The sequence below is a fragment of the Pimephales promelas genome, chromosome 4 (assembly GCF_988280905.1).
Source record: "Pimephales promelas chromosome 4, fPimPro1.hap1.1, whole genome shotgun sequence".
Classification (NCBI taxonomy): domain Eukaryota; kingdom Metazoa; phylum Chordata; class Actinopteri; order Cypriniformes; family Leuciscidae; genus Pimephales; species Pimephales promelas.
In genome coordinates this window covers 3,315,827-3,331,148 of record NC_142772.1, presented here as the reverse complement: position 1 = coordinate 3,331,148, position 15,322 = coordinate 3,315,827, and the positions used below count along the sequence as shown (strand labels likewise).

At 34.8% G+C, this 15,322-nt stretch overlaps 1 protein-coding gene across 3 annotated transcripts in view; it reads left to right on the top strand.

Annotated features, from left to right (window-relative positions):
- The window catches only part of ganaba (glucosidase II alpha subunit a), a 35,992-nt gene that overhangs the window by 3,822 nt on the left and 16,848 nt on the right, over positions 1-15,322 (top strand). For 2 of the 3 annotated variants that reach the window (XM_089129837.1, XM_039662091.2), the window contains exons 5-12: positions 253-432; positions 4,671-4,736; positions 8,783-8,837; positions 10,056-10,137; positions 10,258-10,354; positions 12,604-12,784; positions 13,726-13,879; positions 14,443-14,678. In XM_089129837.1, the coding sequence (XP_088985963.1) occupies positions 253-432; positions 4,671-4,736; positions 8,783-8,837; positions 10,056-10,137; positions 10,258-10,354; positions 12,604-12,784; positions 13,726-13,879; positions 14,443-14,678 (1,051 nt within the window). Of the gene's footprint in view, positions 1-252; positions 433-4,667; positions 4,737-8,782; positions 8,838-10,055; positions 10,138-10,257; positions 10,355-12,603; positions 12,785-13,725; positions 13,880-14,442; positions 14,679-15,322 lie in introns of all 3 variants that reach the window. The other variant, XM_089129836.1, reaches the window with a different exon arrangement.

Genomic DNA, 15,322 nt, shown 5'->3' with positions numbered 1-15,322 from the left:
ATTTAAACTTCATTGCATTTAACGATCGTCCAAAAGCATTACATTCAACACATACTGTATATTATTTACGTTATAAGTATTCTTGTTAAAAATATGCTAAAGTGCGGAAACAAAGACGCCTTCATCTTGGATAAAACATACCCCTTTAAGATCACTACAAGCTTGTGTATTATAATTTGTGTCAGTTTTCCCCCTTCTCGCCATTATATGAATTCTCCTCATTGAGCTGTGTTGTTTGCTGTCTGTCTTCAGGCTGTCAGTGGTGTCTCAGGATGAGAATAGTCTGGTGTTGTGTCTGGGTGGGAAAGAGCGGCGGCTCATCGTAAGTGCTCAGCCGTTTCGCCTGGACATCGTTGAGGGTCCTCAAGTGCTCGTGTCACTCAACTCCCGGGGCCTGCTGGCCTTCGAGCACCTACGAGCACGCAAGGACACGTGAGTACAGCAACACCAATCAGACAGAAAGGGCGTCTCATTCGAGAAGGTTATTACAGATATTTATTAAAATAGACAATGCTGAACCAATAATACTAAAAATATTTCGCACTGCTTTCTTGGGCTGTAATTCTGATTAATTAAATGATTTTTCTCTTCCTTCTTCCCTTTGTATTGATAAGTCCTTACACTCATAAGGTGCACAGTTTTCACTTCAAGGCCGTTCACACCAACTGTAATGATAACTATATTAGCATCCACACCAATGCACGATTTTGTTTGACCTGAATGTTTAAATTGTCAAGATTTAACATGGGCCATCGGACGGTCATTTCAATAGTTATAGTTGTCTTCCTTGGTGTCAACGGGCATTTTACATTAACATACGGCACAGCTTTAACACAGTTTTTACATTAATTAAATATAAATATGACAAATTAGTAGAAGGGTAGTCTCAGAAAAACTTCATATTTCACCCCTTAAGTTTTTATTTACACACAGAAAATAAAAAAATGTACATTGTGACAATTTTCATGACAATTAGGATTTTTAAAACAAACCATATTGTCCTGACAGGTGTAGAGTAATGATTTATTTTTATTTTTATTGAAAATATGGGGAGAATAATGAGCTTAATTTATCATCCATTAAAGGTACAATATGCAGGATTTTTGCTGTTAAATATACAAAAACCACTAGGCTAATGTTATATATTTTGTTTAGTTGATTACTTTCAATATCCCAAATTTTTCCAACTATATGTAAATCGTAAGAAAATCGCGATTTTTAACTAAGGAAATGGGGCGTGTGAGCCGGGGTGAGGAGTCGCCAGTCAATCACGTCGTATCCGCGTTACCCCCGGTTTCCGCCAGGTTTGACCTCGTGCTGCAATAGTAACCATGGCGACAGACGTGGACAACTGGGTCGGTTATGCCTGTTATGCGTGCTCAACAGTGTGAGCGTCCCTAGCAGGGTTTTGTTCAAACATTATGGGCCAAAAAGAGGACTAAAACCAAGATCAACATCTTTCGAGACGCCGAGAGCTCCACGTCCGCGACTAACTTCGATTTGACAGAAATGCGAGTGTTGCATGTTACTTGAGCAAACAGGTGAGCAAATCAATGTATATAAAACTAATCAATGTTATATAGTTCAACATCATGTAAAGTTAGAATATGATCTGTATGTTATTCTCTTGCTTGGTCTCATACCGCCAACAAACAACCTAACTAACATTCAACACACTCAAATGCAGTTTAGTGGGATAAATAAATGTCGTTATTCCTTTATATCCGGGGGACTCGCGTTGCGTGTGGCGCTGGTATACGTCTAGCAATCGCGCCCTGCTTCATACCACAGTCATGTAAAAACATCACCGTATTAACTCATCCGTAAAAGATCCATTAGCTTTACAAGATCCTTAATAAACGTCATTAATATACGCTTATGTCATTGTAAGAGGTTAGCGACCCCTGGTGGTGAAACAATCTTGCATATTGTACCTTTAATACTTGTTGTAAAATAAAAACATTATTTTTCTGGGGTCACCAAGGCCTGGTTGCAACAATTTCCTTAATTACCACTTAAGGCTGGAATACAAATGTGAAGATTTGCCTCAATTTGCAGTCTGGACTAATCCTCAAACTATGATTCCATCCAGTCAGAGGATATTAAAGTGTCCCTATTATATTTTTTCAGATATTATCTTTCATGTAGTCTATAATATTGCTGTTTGTGAATGTAAAAGGTCTTCAAAGTTCAGATAAATGGAGTTATTGTTTCCTAAAAGAAGTCTTGATACCGAGTCATCAGTAATTTTAGTCTTACTTCCTGCATGAACGTAGGTTTGTAACAAATTTGCATAATGCCAGTCCATCCTCTTTATTGGTTGCCTACAAATGTCTACTTTGTTGTAGCAGAGACTGGAAGAGTTTGGTTCGCAATGTCAAGAAGACTCGCACTGAGATTGATATACGATATGCAAGTGCTGAGAAAGATCTGGAGCTGAACGTTTTTGGGATATGGAAATTGACATTCAGTTTCTAACATGCGCTGTAAGCAGTCGACCAATCACAATAGACTTGGCAGTCTCGGAATTAATCTGTCTCGATTAGAGACAGAATCCTTAATCAAACCATTTCACACACTGTGAAAAAAGTAGTGATGCTGTAATGTAGATAATAAGAGAAAATAAAAGTGTTTTTTGACCTTTGACACATATAAACCTATTGCAGGAGACCTCTGAAATAAAATTAGGTTTCTTTGTGAGATTTTGTGACTGGTAGTGTATGATCCTGAGTGATTTAGTGTGATGTTCATATTTTGAAAGTCATGTAGTGTATTCCAGCCTTTAGTTACAAGGATTTTATAGATGAATAGGGAAAATTCTGTCATTTACTCATCCTCATATCTATACAGACTCTTTCGGCTTATTTCTTAAGAAGTGTATATATATATATAGATATTTTTTTAGGGCTGTGCAAAAATTAATTGCGATTAATCGCATCCAAAATAAAAGTCTGTGTTTACATAATATATTTGTGTGTGCTGTATATAATTATTTTGTATATATAAATACACACACATGCATGTATACATTTAAGAAAATGTGTTATTCATATATAAAATATTTATATTTATATAATATAGTTTATGTATTTATTTATATATACAGAATTTAAGCGCAAATAATTCTTAAATATATACACATTGAAGAAAATGTGTTATTCATATATAAATTAAAATATTTATATAATCTAGATTATGTATTTATTTTTATATACAGAATTTAAGTGCAAATAATTCTTAAATGTATACATGCATGCATGTATTTATATATATACAAAATAATTATATACAGCACACACAAATATATTATGTAAACACAGACTCTTATTTTGGATGCGATTAATCGCAATTAATTCTTGCACAGCCCTAATATTTTTGTACATTTTCTTTTTATTAAAGCTGCAGTCCGGGGTTTATCCTTTTTGTCGCCATCTCTGTTCAAAATCTGCAATTGCAGTCATTTGCGGAATTATCAACTTTACATGAGCTGTAGTTCGACACGGCACAGCGGGGATGAACACGATGTTTGAGGAGAATGTGCTCATCACAGATTATTATTTTTGGAAATATGACCAACATAAGAATTTTAACTGGAAAATGTCATCTGAACAAGTAAGAAACATCCACTTTTGTTCTGGTTCTGACATTGCTGTAAATCGCGCCAAAGCGTACTGCTTTGAATTGAGCTACGGCAAACAGAGAGTTTGAACACTGGCTGGTTGTGTATTTTCTCAAATATGTATTTTGGATAATTTTTAACCCAAAAAAAGCTACAGACTGCAGTTTTAATAAAGTAAGTCAGACACTTTTATTGTATGGACAAAAAACAAAACAAAAAAAGAAATCCCTCGGGCCTGGAACGACACGAGGTTGAGTAACTGTTTTTTGGGTGAACTAACCTTGTAAGGGGTTTCCTGCTGCTGGCATGCAATGAAAATAATATTTCTCTAGCTTTTTCTGTGTTCACTGTTTTTAAGATCCGAGGGTTAAGATCTCTCACAACTTCTCCACACGCTCTTCTACTTTTGATTCTTGCTGTTGCTTCTCGTTTCATTTCTGTCTTTCTCTCGCCGCACTAACTCTTGTTGAAGCAAGGCTGCTGTTATCTTAGCCCAATAGAGCACAATGATGATTGGTCACTTTTTCAGTGACCATTTATTTTCTTAATAGCAATTTGCAAAGAAATTCTTCAGTCAAGAGAACTAAAGTATTGAGCCAAGTCAAATTCTGTGATCAACAACCATTCATGTGAACTAAAAAGCAAAGACAAGGTGTGAAATTGCTAAATAGAGGCCATCACTGATTTATAATTATAAAGAATACATATACATTATATATGCACTGGCCGCAGAAATATATTACAACAACCTTGGGTCCATGGTAGGTTTGTCTTGAAAGATTTATACATTATTAGTATTGTACTGTGGTGTGTTATGATCGTGATCTTATTTGATTTTTTTTTCACAGCAAAAGTGACATCAGGTTAAAATTACACATTCATTTTAAAAGTTAGGTTGTGGGATTGGTATCTTTGAGATAAAAACTGATCATTTAAATGTGTCATTTCTTTCAGAAATACGTTTGTAAATGTTTTTACTGAAATTCTCATCACATTCTATTTTCCTTCCCCTCTCTTTCTCAACTTTCCTCTCTTCTGTCACGCTCAGCAGTATCTCTCATAAAATAAGTAGCACAGTTGGTAGCATGTGGGACTCGCTCAAGAGCATTTTCTCTAGGTAACATCCATTTGTCCAGTTCTTGACTGTAAAAAATCTTAGATTTACTTCATAGTGTCTTTCACTTCATGAAACATATTGTTTGATTACCATTTTATTTGTTGTTTTTTTTTTTTTTTTAGGAATTAGGGATGGGCAACGATTAATCGCGATTAATCGCATCCAAAATAAAAGTTTGTGTTTACATAATATATGTGTGTGTAGTGTGTATAATTATTTTATATATATATATAAATACACACACATGAATGTATATATTTAAGAAATATTTGCATGTATATACTTTATATATATTTATACATAATTAATATTATATATAAATATAAATATTTGATATATTATTGCACTATTATCAGAGTTGATTTTATTTATTTATACCTTTTTATCATAAAACATTTGAGTGTTTTAATTTTGGTTACCTAATAGAGTTATATGTACTTTTTCTTGAACCCGTATTGTCTTATTGTGTTTTTTTTTTTTTTTTTTTGTGCCCTGTGTATTTATTGTGTAACTTATTGTTGTCTTGCACTTTTATCACCTTATCTTGGCCAGGTCGCCGTTGTAAATGAGAATTTGTTCTCAATCGGTCTACCTGGTAAAATAAAGGTTAAATAAAAAATAAATACAAATATTAATTACACATTTTTCTTAAATATATACGTGCATGTGTGGGTATTTATATATACAAATTAATTATGCACACCACACACACACATATATTATGTAAACACAAACTTTTATTTTGGATGTGATTAATCGCGATTAATCGTTGCCCATCCCTATTAGGAATGTACCGATATGAAAAGTTTGGCCGATACTGATAACTGATAATTCTCTATATTTGAAAACCGATATATTTTGAGAGCCTGATTACAAAATTGTTCCCCATTTAAAATCAATGTCCCAATCACAAAATTATAATGTTCTAATTATATTTTTATATAGCCTATAACTGTATTTTCTTTTTTGAAGCGATTTCAAGCAATTCAAAACCATCATCTTTAGTGTTTCAACTGAAGGAAATAATCCAGTATTTATCGGCTTAAATATATATATTGTTGAAGCAAGACTGCTGTTATCTAAGCCCCATGATGGTTTTGAATTGCTTGAAATCGCTTCAAAAAGGACAATACAGTTATAGGCTATATAAACAGTGCGCATCTGTAGTGTTTCAACTGAAGGAAATAATCCAGTGTTTATCGGCTTAAATGTATATCGGCCAAATTTTCTTATCGGGCCTATAACAATAACATTATAAATTATCATATATCGGCCGATACCAATATGGTGGCCGATATGTCATGCATCCCTATTTTTTTTTTTAAATCAACCGTAGTGTAAATAACTGTAGTTCTCCAAATGAATCATGCTTTTACATTTTAATCAAATAGTACGCTATTTGCTTTTGATTTAGTGTTAAAAAAGATGTATGTTCTTTCTATTTTGAATAAATTGAATAAATTCTATCATAATTGTGCTACCTAAAATAGTGTTATATTTAGTGTACCAGTCATCAATAATTCCATTGATTTTGGTTTTATGGGCATTCATTTTGTGTACTGTTCATCTGCAAGCATAAACTGCTGGGTTCAAAATGTACTTTTTATCACACCTGTCAGTTGTTTGTGGATCATGAAAATATATCTTAAACTTTACTTAAACTAAAAAAATGTAATGTCTTTGGTAAATAAATAAAACGCATAAAAATCAAAAGTACATTTTTATTTGCTTTATCTCAACTCTTATAAATAACATGATAAAAAAAACCAACATTTTATATATGTTTCTCACTTATGCCTGGTTCAGATTACACGATTTTAGCCCGATTCTGGCACGATCCGTTTGACGTAGGGTGTCGTGGGGATTCGTAAATGACAACTGGCGTCGGGACGCAAGATTCGATCGTATCATCTCGTATAGTGTGTCATAGTGGGCGACAACCTACGTCCCGTCTGCGATGCTTCACTACAAAAAGACTAGCATCTTTAATTTTTTTAACGGTCGTCCATGACGGTTCCGTCACATGTATGAGGTTGACCAATAGGAGCACAGAAGCTTTTCCGTACACAACTTTCAAAAATGGCGAAACGAAAGAGACGATGGTGCTAACGTTAAAACTAAAAGTAAAAATAAGAAAACAATATTTTACCTCAAGTTCTCTTTGGAGGATTGACAGCCCATACTGTCCTCTTCGAGCAATCCAGGAACGTGTCCATTGTCGTTTTCTTTCTTTTTTTTACTTTTTTCTGAACACAGGACAGCCAACACAACACTCACCACTTCATCCATTGTTTGTTTACGTTTGTGTCCGGAAGTCACGCGCTACTAGTTTCGCCTTCTCAATGACATCACGTGCGCCGTTAAAAACGGCATGAAATGACGGGTCAGGAAGCAACGTGTAGTCTGACATGTGTCCAGTCCACGACGCGACAAGATTTTAGGAGTCAAAATCGCGTAATCTGAACGAGGCATTAAAGGAGTAGTTCACTTAAAAAAAAACTTTTGCTGGTAATTTACTCACCCCCATGTCATCCAAGATGTCCACGTCTTTCTTTCTTCAGTCGAAAAGAAATAAAGGTTTTTGATGAAAACATTCCAGAATTTTCTCTATATAATGGACTTCAATGGGAACCAAACGGTTCAAGGTCCAAATTAAAGTTTCAGTGCATCTTCAAAGGGGTTTAAACGACACCAGACGATGATTAAGGGTCTTATCTAGCGAAACGATCGCTCATTTAATAAATACATTTAAAAGTTTAAGTTTTATAAGCTCAAATGCTCGCCTTGCTCTGTTATGTGAAGAGCATTCGTGACTCTCCTGTTCAAACTTGTTCATCAAAATTAACAAATCTTTTTTCGAGTCATGACTCGAAGGGTCATAGATAAGACCTTATTCATCGTCTGGTGTCGTTTAAAGCTTGAACCATTTGGTTCCCATTGAAGTCAATTATATGGAGAAAATCCTGGAATGTTTTCATCAAAAACCTTCATTTCTTTTCGACTGAAGAAAGAAAGATGTGGACATCTTGGATGACATGGGGGTGAGTAAGTTATCAGCAAAAGTTTTTTTTAAAAGTGAACTACTCCTTTAAACACCACTACATGCATCTCAACAAAAACATTTCCTCCTTTGTTATAATGGATGAAAAAAATGTTTTGTGAAGAAATTAGTTATCAATTTTTCTTCATTAAGATTTAAAGATGCACTATAATGTCAAAATATAATCAAAATATAATCTTCACACTGGCAGTGTGAATGAACCAAAATCAAACAATCCCGAGATGCATTATCCCTGTATTTTTGGGAATCTCTGTCTGAAAAGGGCAACTAACTCCTCCCACCATTGCTCAGATAGTTTTTAACCATTGTTAAATAGTGTTGTCCGCTACACAATTAAATTTTTCAGATTGAACCAGATTATTATGACATAAATGCTCTGTTTAACATGCATTTAAAGGGTTGGTTCAACCAAAAATGAATTACTCGCCCTCATGTTGTGAGGACTTTTTGATGCTTCAGAAAGTTCATAAAGAGATTGTAAAACTAATCCATATGAATTTTCTGAAGAGCCATATGATAAACAGATTAAATTTAGGCTTTTATTCACACACAAACATTGACCAGTGCACATAAACAGAAGTTCAAGCGAACCTGCTTGAGGCGCGATAACAAACCTCGCTGAAGCTCGAACGTGCTGCGTGACAATTGGTGTGTCTAAACCTTGTGTGAGCTGTTGAATGTTTATATATAAGGGCGAGTAATTAATGACATTTCCATTTTTGAGTGAACTATCCCTAATAGCAATGGCCAGTCAAACAAAAATAGGAAAACAAAAATCAACAAATGCTTGCTTTGTTGTAGAATCACCATATATTTGTGCTTAAAATCAAAATGCAAAGTGATATCATCAAGTACTGCACTGGTCTGATTATCAATGAGTCTTATCGGTGCATTCAAGAACGTATTAAAGTTCACCTTTACAAGATTTACATTTGTTTAGTCGTACTAAGTATTTCTGTTAAGAGAATCTTTGTCTACTTTCCAGTAAAAGTGAGTCGGAAGAAATGACAGGACAGGAGAGTGTGGAGGAGCAATCTGAGGTGTGTGTGTTTAACTGTTTAACATGCAGATTTATTACACATAGATAATGTAAAGTGTTAATGAGACCTGCATTAAAGGATTAGTTGACTTCAGAATTAAAATTTCCTAATAATTTACTCACCCCCACGTCATCCAAGATGTCCATGTCTTTCTTTCTTCAGTGGAAAAGAAAATAAGGATTTTGATAAACAATCCAGGATGTTTCTCCGTTATAATGGATTTCAATGGGGTCCAACAGGTTGAAGGTCCATATTGGAGTTTCAGTGCAGCTTCAAAGTCTCGACACGATCCCAGACGAGGAATAAGGGGATTATCTAGACAAACCATTGCTCATTTTCTAGAAAAAAAAATCATATTGAAATGCTTCGTTTATCGCAAATGTTTGTCTTGCACTAGCTGTGATTATGTAATCACGTTGAAAAGATTACGCATGTTCTGCTTTAAAAAAAAAGTTAGGGTGAAAAACTCTCTTTTTTTCTCCTCCAACTTCAAAATCAAATTTAAAAATTTGTAAATAACGTTTGACTAGTCTTTGCACGTTCGCTTTCTAAACACTAGGTCGGTTCTTCCGCCTACGTCACGCTTGACCTTTCAACGTGATTGCGTAATGTGTGGCGCATCACAGAGCTTGTGCAACATGATCATTTGTGAATTAAAAAGTATGTACATTATATTTTTTTTTAAATAGAATGAGCGACTGTTTGTCTAGATAATACATTATTCCTCGGCTGGGATCGTGTCAAGACTTTGGAGCTGCCTTGAACCGTTTGGTTCCCATTGAAGTCCATTATATGTGCATCACAGGACAGAGCAAGGCGAGCATTTGAGCTTATAAAACTTAAACTTTTTTATTTATTTATTAAATGAGCGATTGCTTCGCTTGATAAGACCTTTATTCATCATCTGGAATCGTTTAAAGCCCTTTGAACAGTTTGCACTGAAAGTGTCTTTTGGACCTTGAACCATTTGGTCCCCATTGAAGTCCATTATATGGAGAAAAATCCTGGAATGTTTTCATCAAAAACCTTAATTTATTTTCGACTGAAGAAAGAAAGACATGGACATCTTGGATGACATGGGGGCGAGTAAATTATGTGGAAATTTTAACTCTGGAATGAACAAATCCTTAGAGACTCCTCGTATTAGTTTTGAAATAAAAACCTAGCAGTTTTAATTTGAACTCTTGTTTATTTACTTTATTTCTTTTATTCATTTAGGATGGACCGATCAAAGAAGAAGAGGATAAACCGGGCATGTGGGAGGAAACGTTTAAATCTCATAGTGATTCAAAGCCCAATGGTACTTTGAAATCTGGTTAAATCTTTCCTATTTTATTATATAACATGATCAGTACATTATCGATAAGATAAACAAAAGATAAATTTGTTTTAAAATTTTTGTTTTATTTTTTTAATCCAGGTCCATCATCTATTAGTTTAGATTTTTCTCTGCCTGGTGTGGAACACGTCTATGGCATTCCCGAACACGCCGACACGCTCAAACTGAAAAACACAGAGTGAGTTCTGATATGCAGGACACACAAGCAGCTTAGCCAGCAAAGGAGGGTTTTTAATGTGAATTTTGTTGCTTGTCCAGGGGGATTATTACTTGTTTTGTGCATAGCCATGCTGTTCACCAGCCAAATCTACAGTAGCAAGCTGGTGAGGCTGACTGATAAAGTTATGCTGGTTATGCTTCTATGGAAACCTGATTACTAGTCTAGTTGATCAAACTTTGAGATTCTGAGTTGGTTTAAAACCAGACAAATCCAACCTGGTCATTTAATTCACTTATTTCTCAATTCCCTTCTCTGCTGAAAATAATGGTATTGTCATGAAAAATGTAATCGCTGCGTCCAAACTTGTGCACAGTCTGTGTGAATATGTTTGAATTTGAATTAAAGTTAATGTTTTATCTTACCTCAAGGGCATCCAAGATGTAGGTGTCTTTGTTTCCACAGTAGTTTCAATTTTGATATTTTTAGGTCAAACCGTTTTGTCTGTCAGTCATATAATGGAGGTCTATGGTCACCACCGCAAAGAGCATGCACAGAGAAGTCCAAATTAAACATGATTTAATGACTCGTAAATGTAAGTACACATTGATGGCTTAAGACACGAAACGAGCGGTTTGTGTGAGAAAACGAACAGTATTTATATCGTTATTACCTCTTGAAATCACAGCCACGTCCAAGTTTTCTGAGGCCACGGGCGCTTCGGTCTGCACTAGCACCAGAAGTGATCTCTCGCCCGTGTACGTCACTCATCGTTTACAGAGAGATTTCAGAAGTGCTTCATTTTGACGATCTAAACATATTTAGATATGTCGAATTCGTCTTCAATTGTGATTTCCTGTATATCAACAGACAACTTTGATCTTGTGCGGTTTTGAAAAAAAAAAAATCACTTCCGGCTCTTGCACAGACCTGAGCGCCCGTGCCTTCAGATCACTTGGACGTGGCTGTGGTTACTAGAGGTAAAAACGATATAAATACTGTTCGTTTTCTCACACAAACCGCTCGTTTCGTGTCTCAGGCCATCAATGTGTACTTGCATTTACGAGTCATTAAATCATGTTTAATCTGGACTTCTCTCTGCATGCTCTTTGAGGTGGTGACCATAGACCTCCGTTATATGAAAATATCAAAAATATAAAAATTGACCTAAAAATATCAAAATTGAAAATACTGCTGAAACAAAGACACCTACATCTTGGATGCCCTTGAGGTAAGATAAAACATAACAAAAATTAATTTCATAGTGATCTATCCATTTAACTTTGCGGCCGTTAAAACAGTTTGCGCTATATAGTATGAAAGAAATTCGGAAGTATTACATCCACCATGTTACCGTCATGTGACCTACCAGCGTCAGTTATGTATATTCATCAAATCCTCTTCCGTGACCTCATGGGATAGTAAAGTGTCTATCGAATCCACACTTCAGAATATCACCAGAAGTAGTATCCGAGGACTGTTTACTGCTTTTCGGATGCTATATACGGATGCAGAACTAGTTTCCAAGGCAGGACGAAACACTGCTGACGCCATGAAAGTTTAAGAAGGCAGCTGAAAGAAAATATCTGACTATATTAATGCAAGTGAATCAACTGAATTTATTCATTTGTATAGATTCTCAAATAGTTTAAACGCAATTTTAAGTCTCAAATGAAAGATTAACTCGCCTTTGATCACAAAAATTTGACTTTTGCTTTGTGGTTTGGTTTGTCTAAGCATATTAAACGCATAAAACCTTGATTTTCACCACAGGGGGCTTTAAAAGGTCTAAATATATTAATTTAAGAGTAATATTGTCAAACTATAATTGCTTGTGCAAAGCGTTACCGATATAATTTATGTAATTCACATACAACTATATAATAAGCAGCGAAATCTGGATAATCTATGCTTGCTTTTGAAAACTAAATGTTCTCTAACTAACTTGAATGTCTAATTGGTCCAGTTTTGGCTTACCCAGAATAAAACCTGCTCTGGAGTCGGTTAGCGTTGTAGTGTAAGATACCACAGTGATTATTAACACCACTATAAACCAATCCGTGATTTGCTCAAACTAAACTCAAGCTAACATGGGGCCACAGCAAACCAGCATAACATATTCTGACCAACCATACTTCTACTTCATTAAGGAACAAGACAAACTAGCCCAAATATTGAACATTGGTAAATAAAGAACCATTTAAAACATGCATCACCGGTGACAATAATGTTTCATTGGCTCATTGTTGTGGTGTTTTGTTTTTTCTTAGTGGGTCAGACCCGTATCGGCTGTACAACTTGGATGTTTTTCAGTATGAGCTACACAACCCAATGGCCCTTTACGGGGCAGTTCCCGTCCTCATATCTCATAGTACTGAGCGCACCATGGGCATCTTCTGGCTCAATGCAGCAGAGACATGGGTGGACATCAGCTCCAACACTGCAGGAAAGGTGAGCGTGAGAAACTGCTGTTTGCTATAAATAAAGAAGCACAATATATCGGAGAACATTGCACTATTTTCTAATCTTAAAGGAGTAGTTCCCAGTAGTGCTGATAATTTAGCTTTTTGATGAAAACATTCCAGCATTTTTCTCCATATAATGCACTTTAATGGGAACCAAACGGTTCAAGGTCCAAAATACACTTTCAGTGCAAACTGCAAACTGTTCAAAGGGCTTTAAACGATTCCAGACGATGAATAAGGGTCTTATCTAGCGTAATGATCGCTCATTTAATAAATAAATAACTAAGTTTAAGTTTTATAAGGTCAAATGGTCGCCTTGCTCTGTTCTGAGATGAGCGTTCGTGACTCTACTGTTCGAACTCGTTCATCAAAACGAACAAATCTTTTTCCGAGTCATTTGGTTCATTCAATGAACGAAACGAATGAATTGACTTGGAAAAAGATTTGTTCATTTTAATGAATGAGTTTGAACACGGGAGTCAAAAACGTGCATCACAGAACAGAGCAAGGCGAGCATTTGAGCTTCTAAAACTTAAACTTTTTTTATTTTTTATTTAAATGACCAATCGTTTCGCTTGATAAGACCCTTATTCATCGTCTGGAATCGTTTAAAGCCCTTTGAACAGTTTGCAGTTTGTACTGAAAGTGTATTTTGGACCTTGAACCGTTTGGACCCCATTGAAGTCCATTATATGGAGAAAAATGCTGTAATGTTTTTATCAAAAACCTTAATTTCTTTTCGACTGAAGAAAGAAAGACATGGACATCTTGGATGACATGGGGGTGAGTAAATTATCAGCAAACGTTTTCTTTTAACATACTTTTACTCCTTTAACATTAGTTTGTTATTAAAAGCAGATTTTCTGTGTCAGTACATACATTTCATAGTTGTTTTAGCACAATGCCCTTAAATGTGTCCATTTTCAGACGCTGTTTGGAAAAATGCTGGACTTCGTACAAGTTTCTAGTGAAGCTCCTCAGACGGATGTACGCTGGATATCTGAGAGTGGTATCATCGATGTCTTTATCATGTTGGGACCAAAACCTACCGATGTCTTCACTCAGTACGCCTCACTCACAGGTAAAAAAACACACGTACCACCACACATTTCACTCAGCGCTAAACATGAAAATAACATATTTCATGCTATTTTTGTCGTTTACGCGTCCTACTGTTTTTCAAAATTGTATGAAATTTTAGAAAGAAGAAAGTCTTTAGTTCCAAAATGAAAATTCAGGTCACTGAAATTACATATTCAAAACATAATTTATCATGAATATTGATAAATGTGTATACATTTTTCTTGGATTTTATTTATTTATTTATATATACATATGTGTGTGTATATAGTATATGTGTATATATATGTATGTATGTACTATATGTATGTATATTAACCCCATTAAAGGGGTAAATGTATTTGTTCTCATTTACTTATTAATGAGAAGTTATTAATAAGACATAATATTGTTTTAGATGAGAAAATGAAGTTGCCTTTTTTATTTATATTAAATTTCACAGGATTTGAATGGATACAGGAATTCAAAAATCAAATGCAGATTTTGAATGTATTATGAGTCGTATAATGTCCTTTTATTCTTTGTTTTTCATTCCTCCTCCTAACGTAACGTTCTCTTCCTTAGGGACTCAGTCATTTCCTCCTCTCTCAGCGCTGGCGTACCATCAGTGCCGCTGGAACTATAATGATCAGGAGGACGTGAAGGCTGTTGATCAGGGCTTCGATGAGCACGACATCCCGTATGACTTTATTTGGCTGGACATTGAGCATGCAGATGGAAAGCGCTACTTCACCTGGGACCCCAGCAAGTTCCCCCAACCTAAAGACATGCTGCAGGGCTTGATGGACAAAAAACGCAAGGTGTGACGCACAATTATGCCCCGTTCAAATAGAAACCGGTCAAGAGTTTGGAATGAATAAAATTATTTATTTTTTAATGTTTTTGAAAGAAGTCTTCTGCTTATCAATGCTGTTTTTATTTGATCAAAAATAGTTAAAACAGTAGTATTGTGAAATATGAAAATATGAAAAATGTGTATTGTATATGTATTATTTATATATATATATATATATATATATATATATATATACACACACACACACGTGTATATACACACACACAAACATGCGTATATATATATATATACACACACACACACACACATATATATATATATATATATATACACATATATATACACGTGTATATATATATATATATATATACATAGACATACACGCCACACATCATTAAATATATATCATCAAAAGGCTGAAATATATAATATATCTATCTCAATATAGTATTTTAATAAAGTCCTAAACCTCTTTCACAATACAATCTACAACCACATAAAAAGAAAAGCAAGACTCGCCCTTTATTTATTTATTTATTTATTTATTTTTAATTATTATTTGAAAAGTTGCAAGACATGCATGTAATGCAAAAGCACTTTATTTGATCATTACGTTTACCAAAGTGTACTAAAATCATCCAGATATTT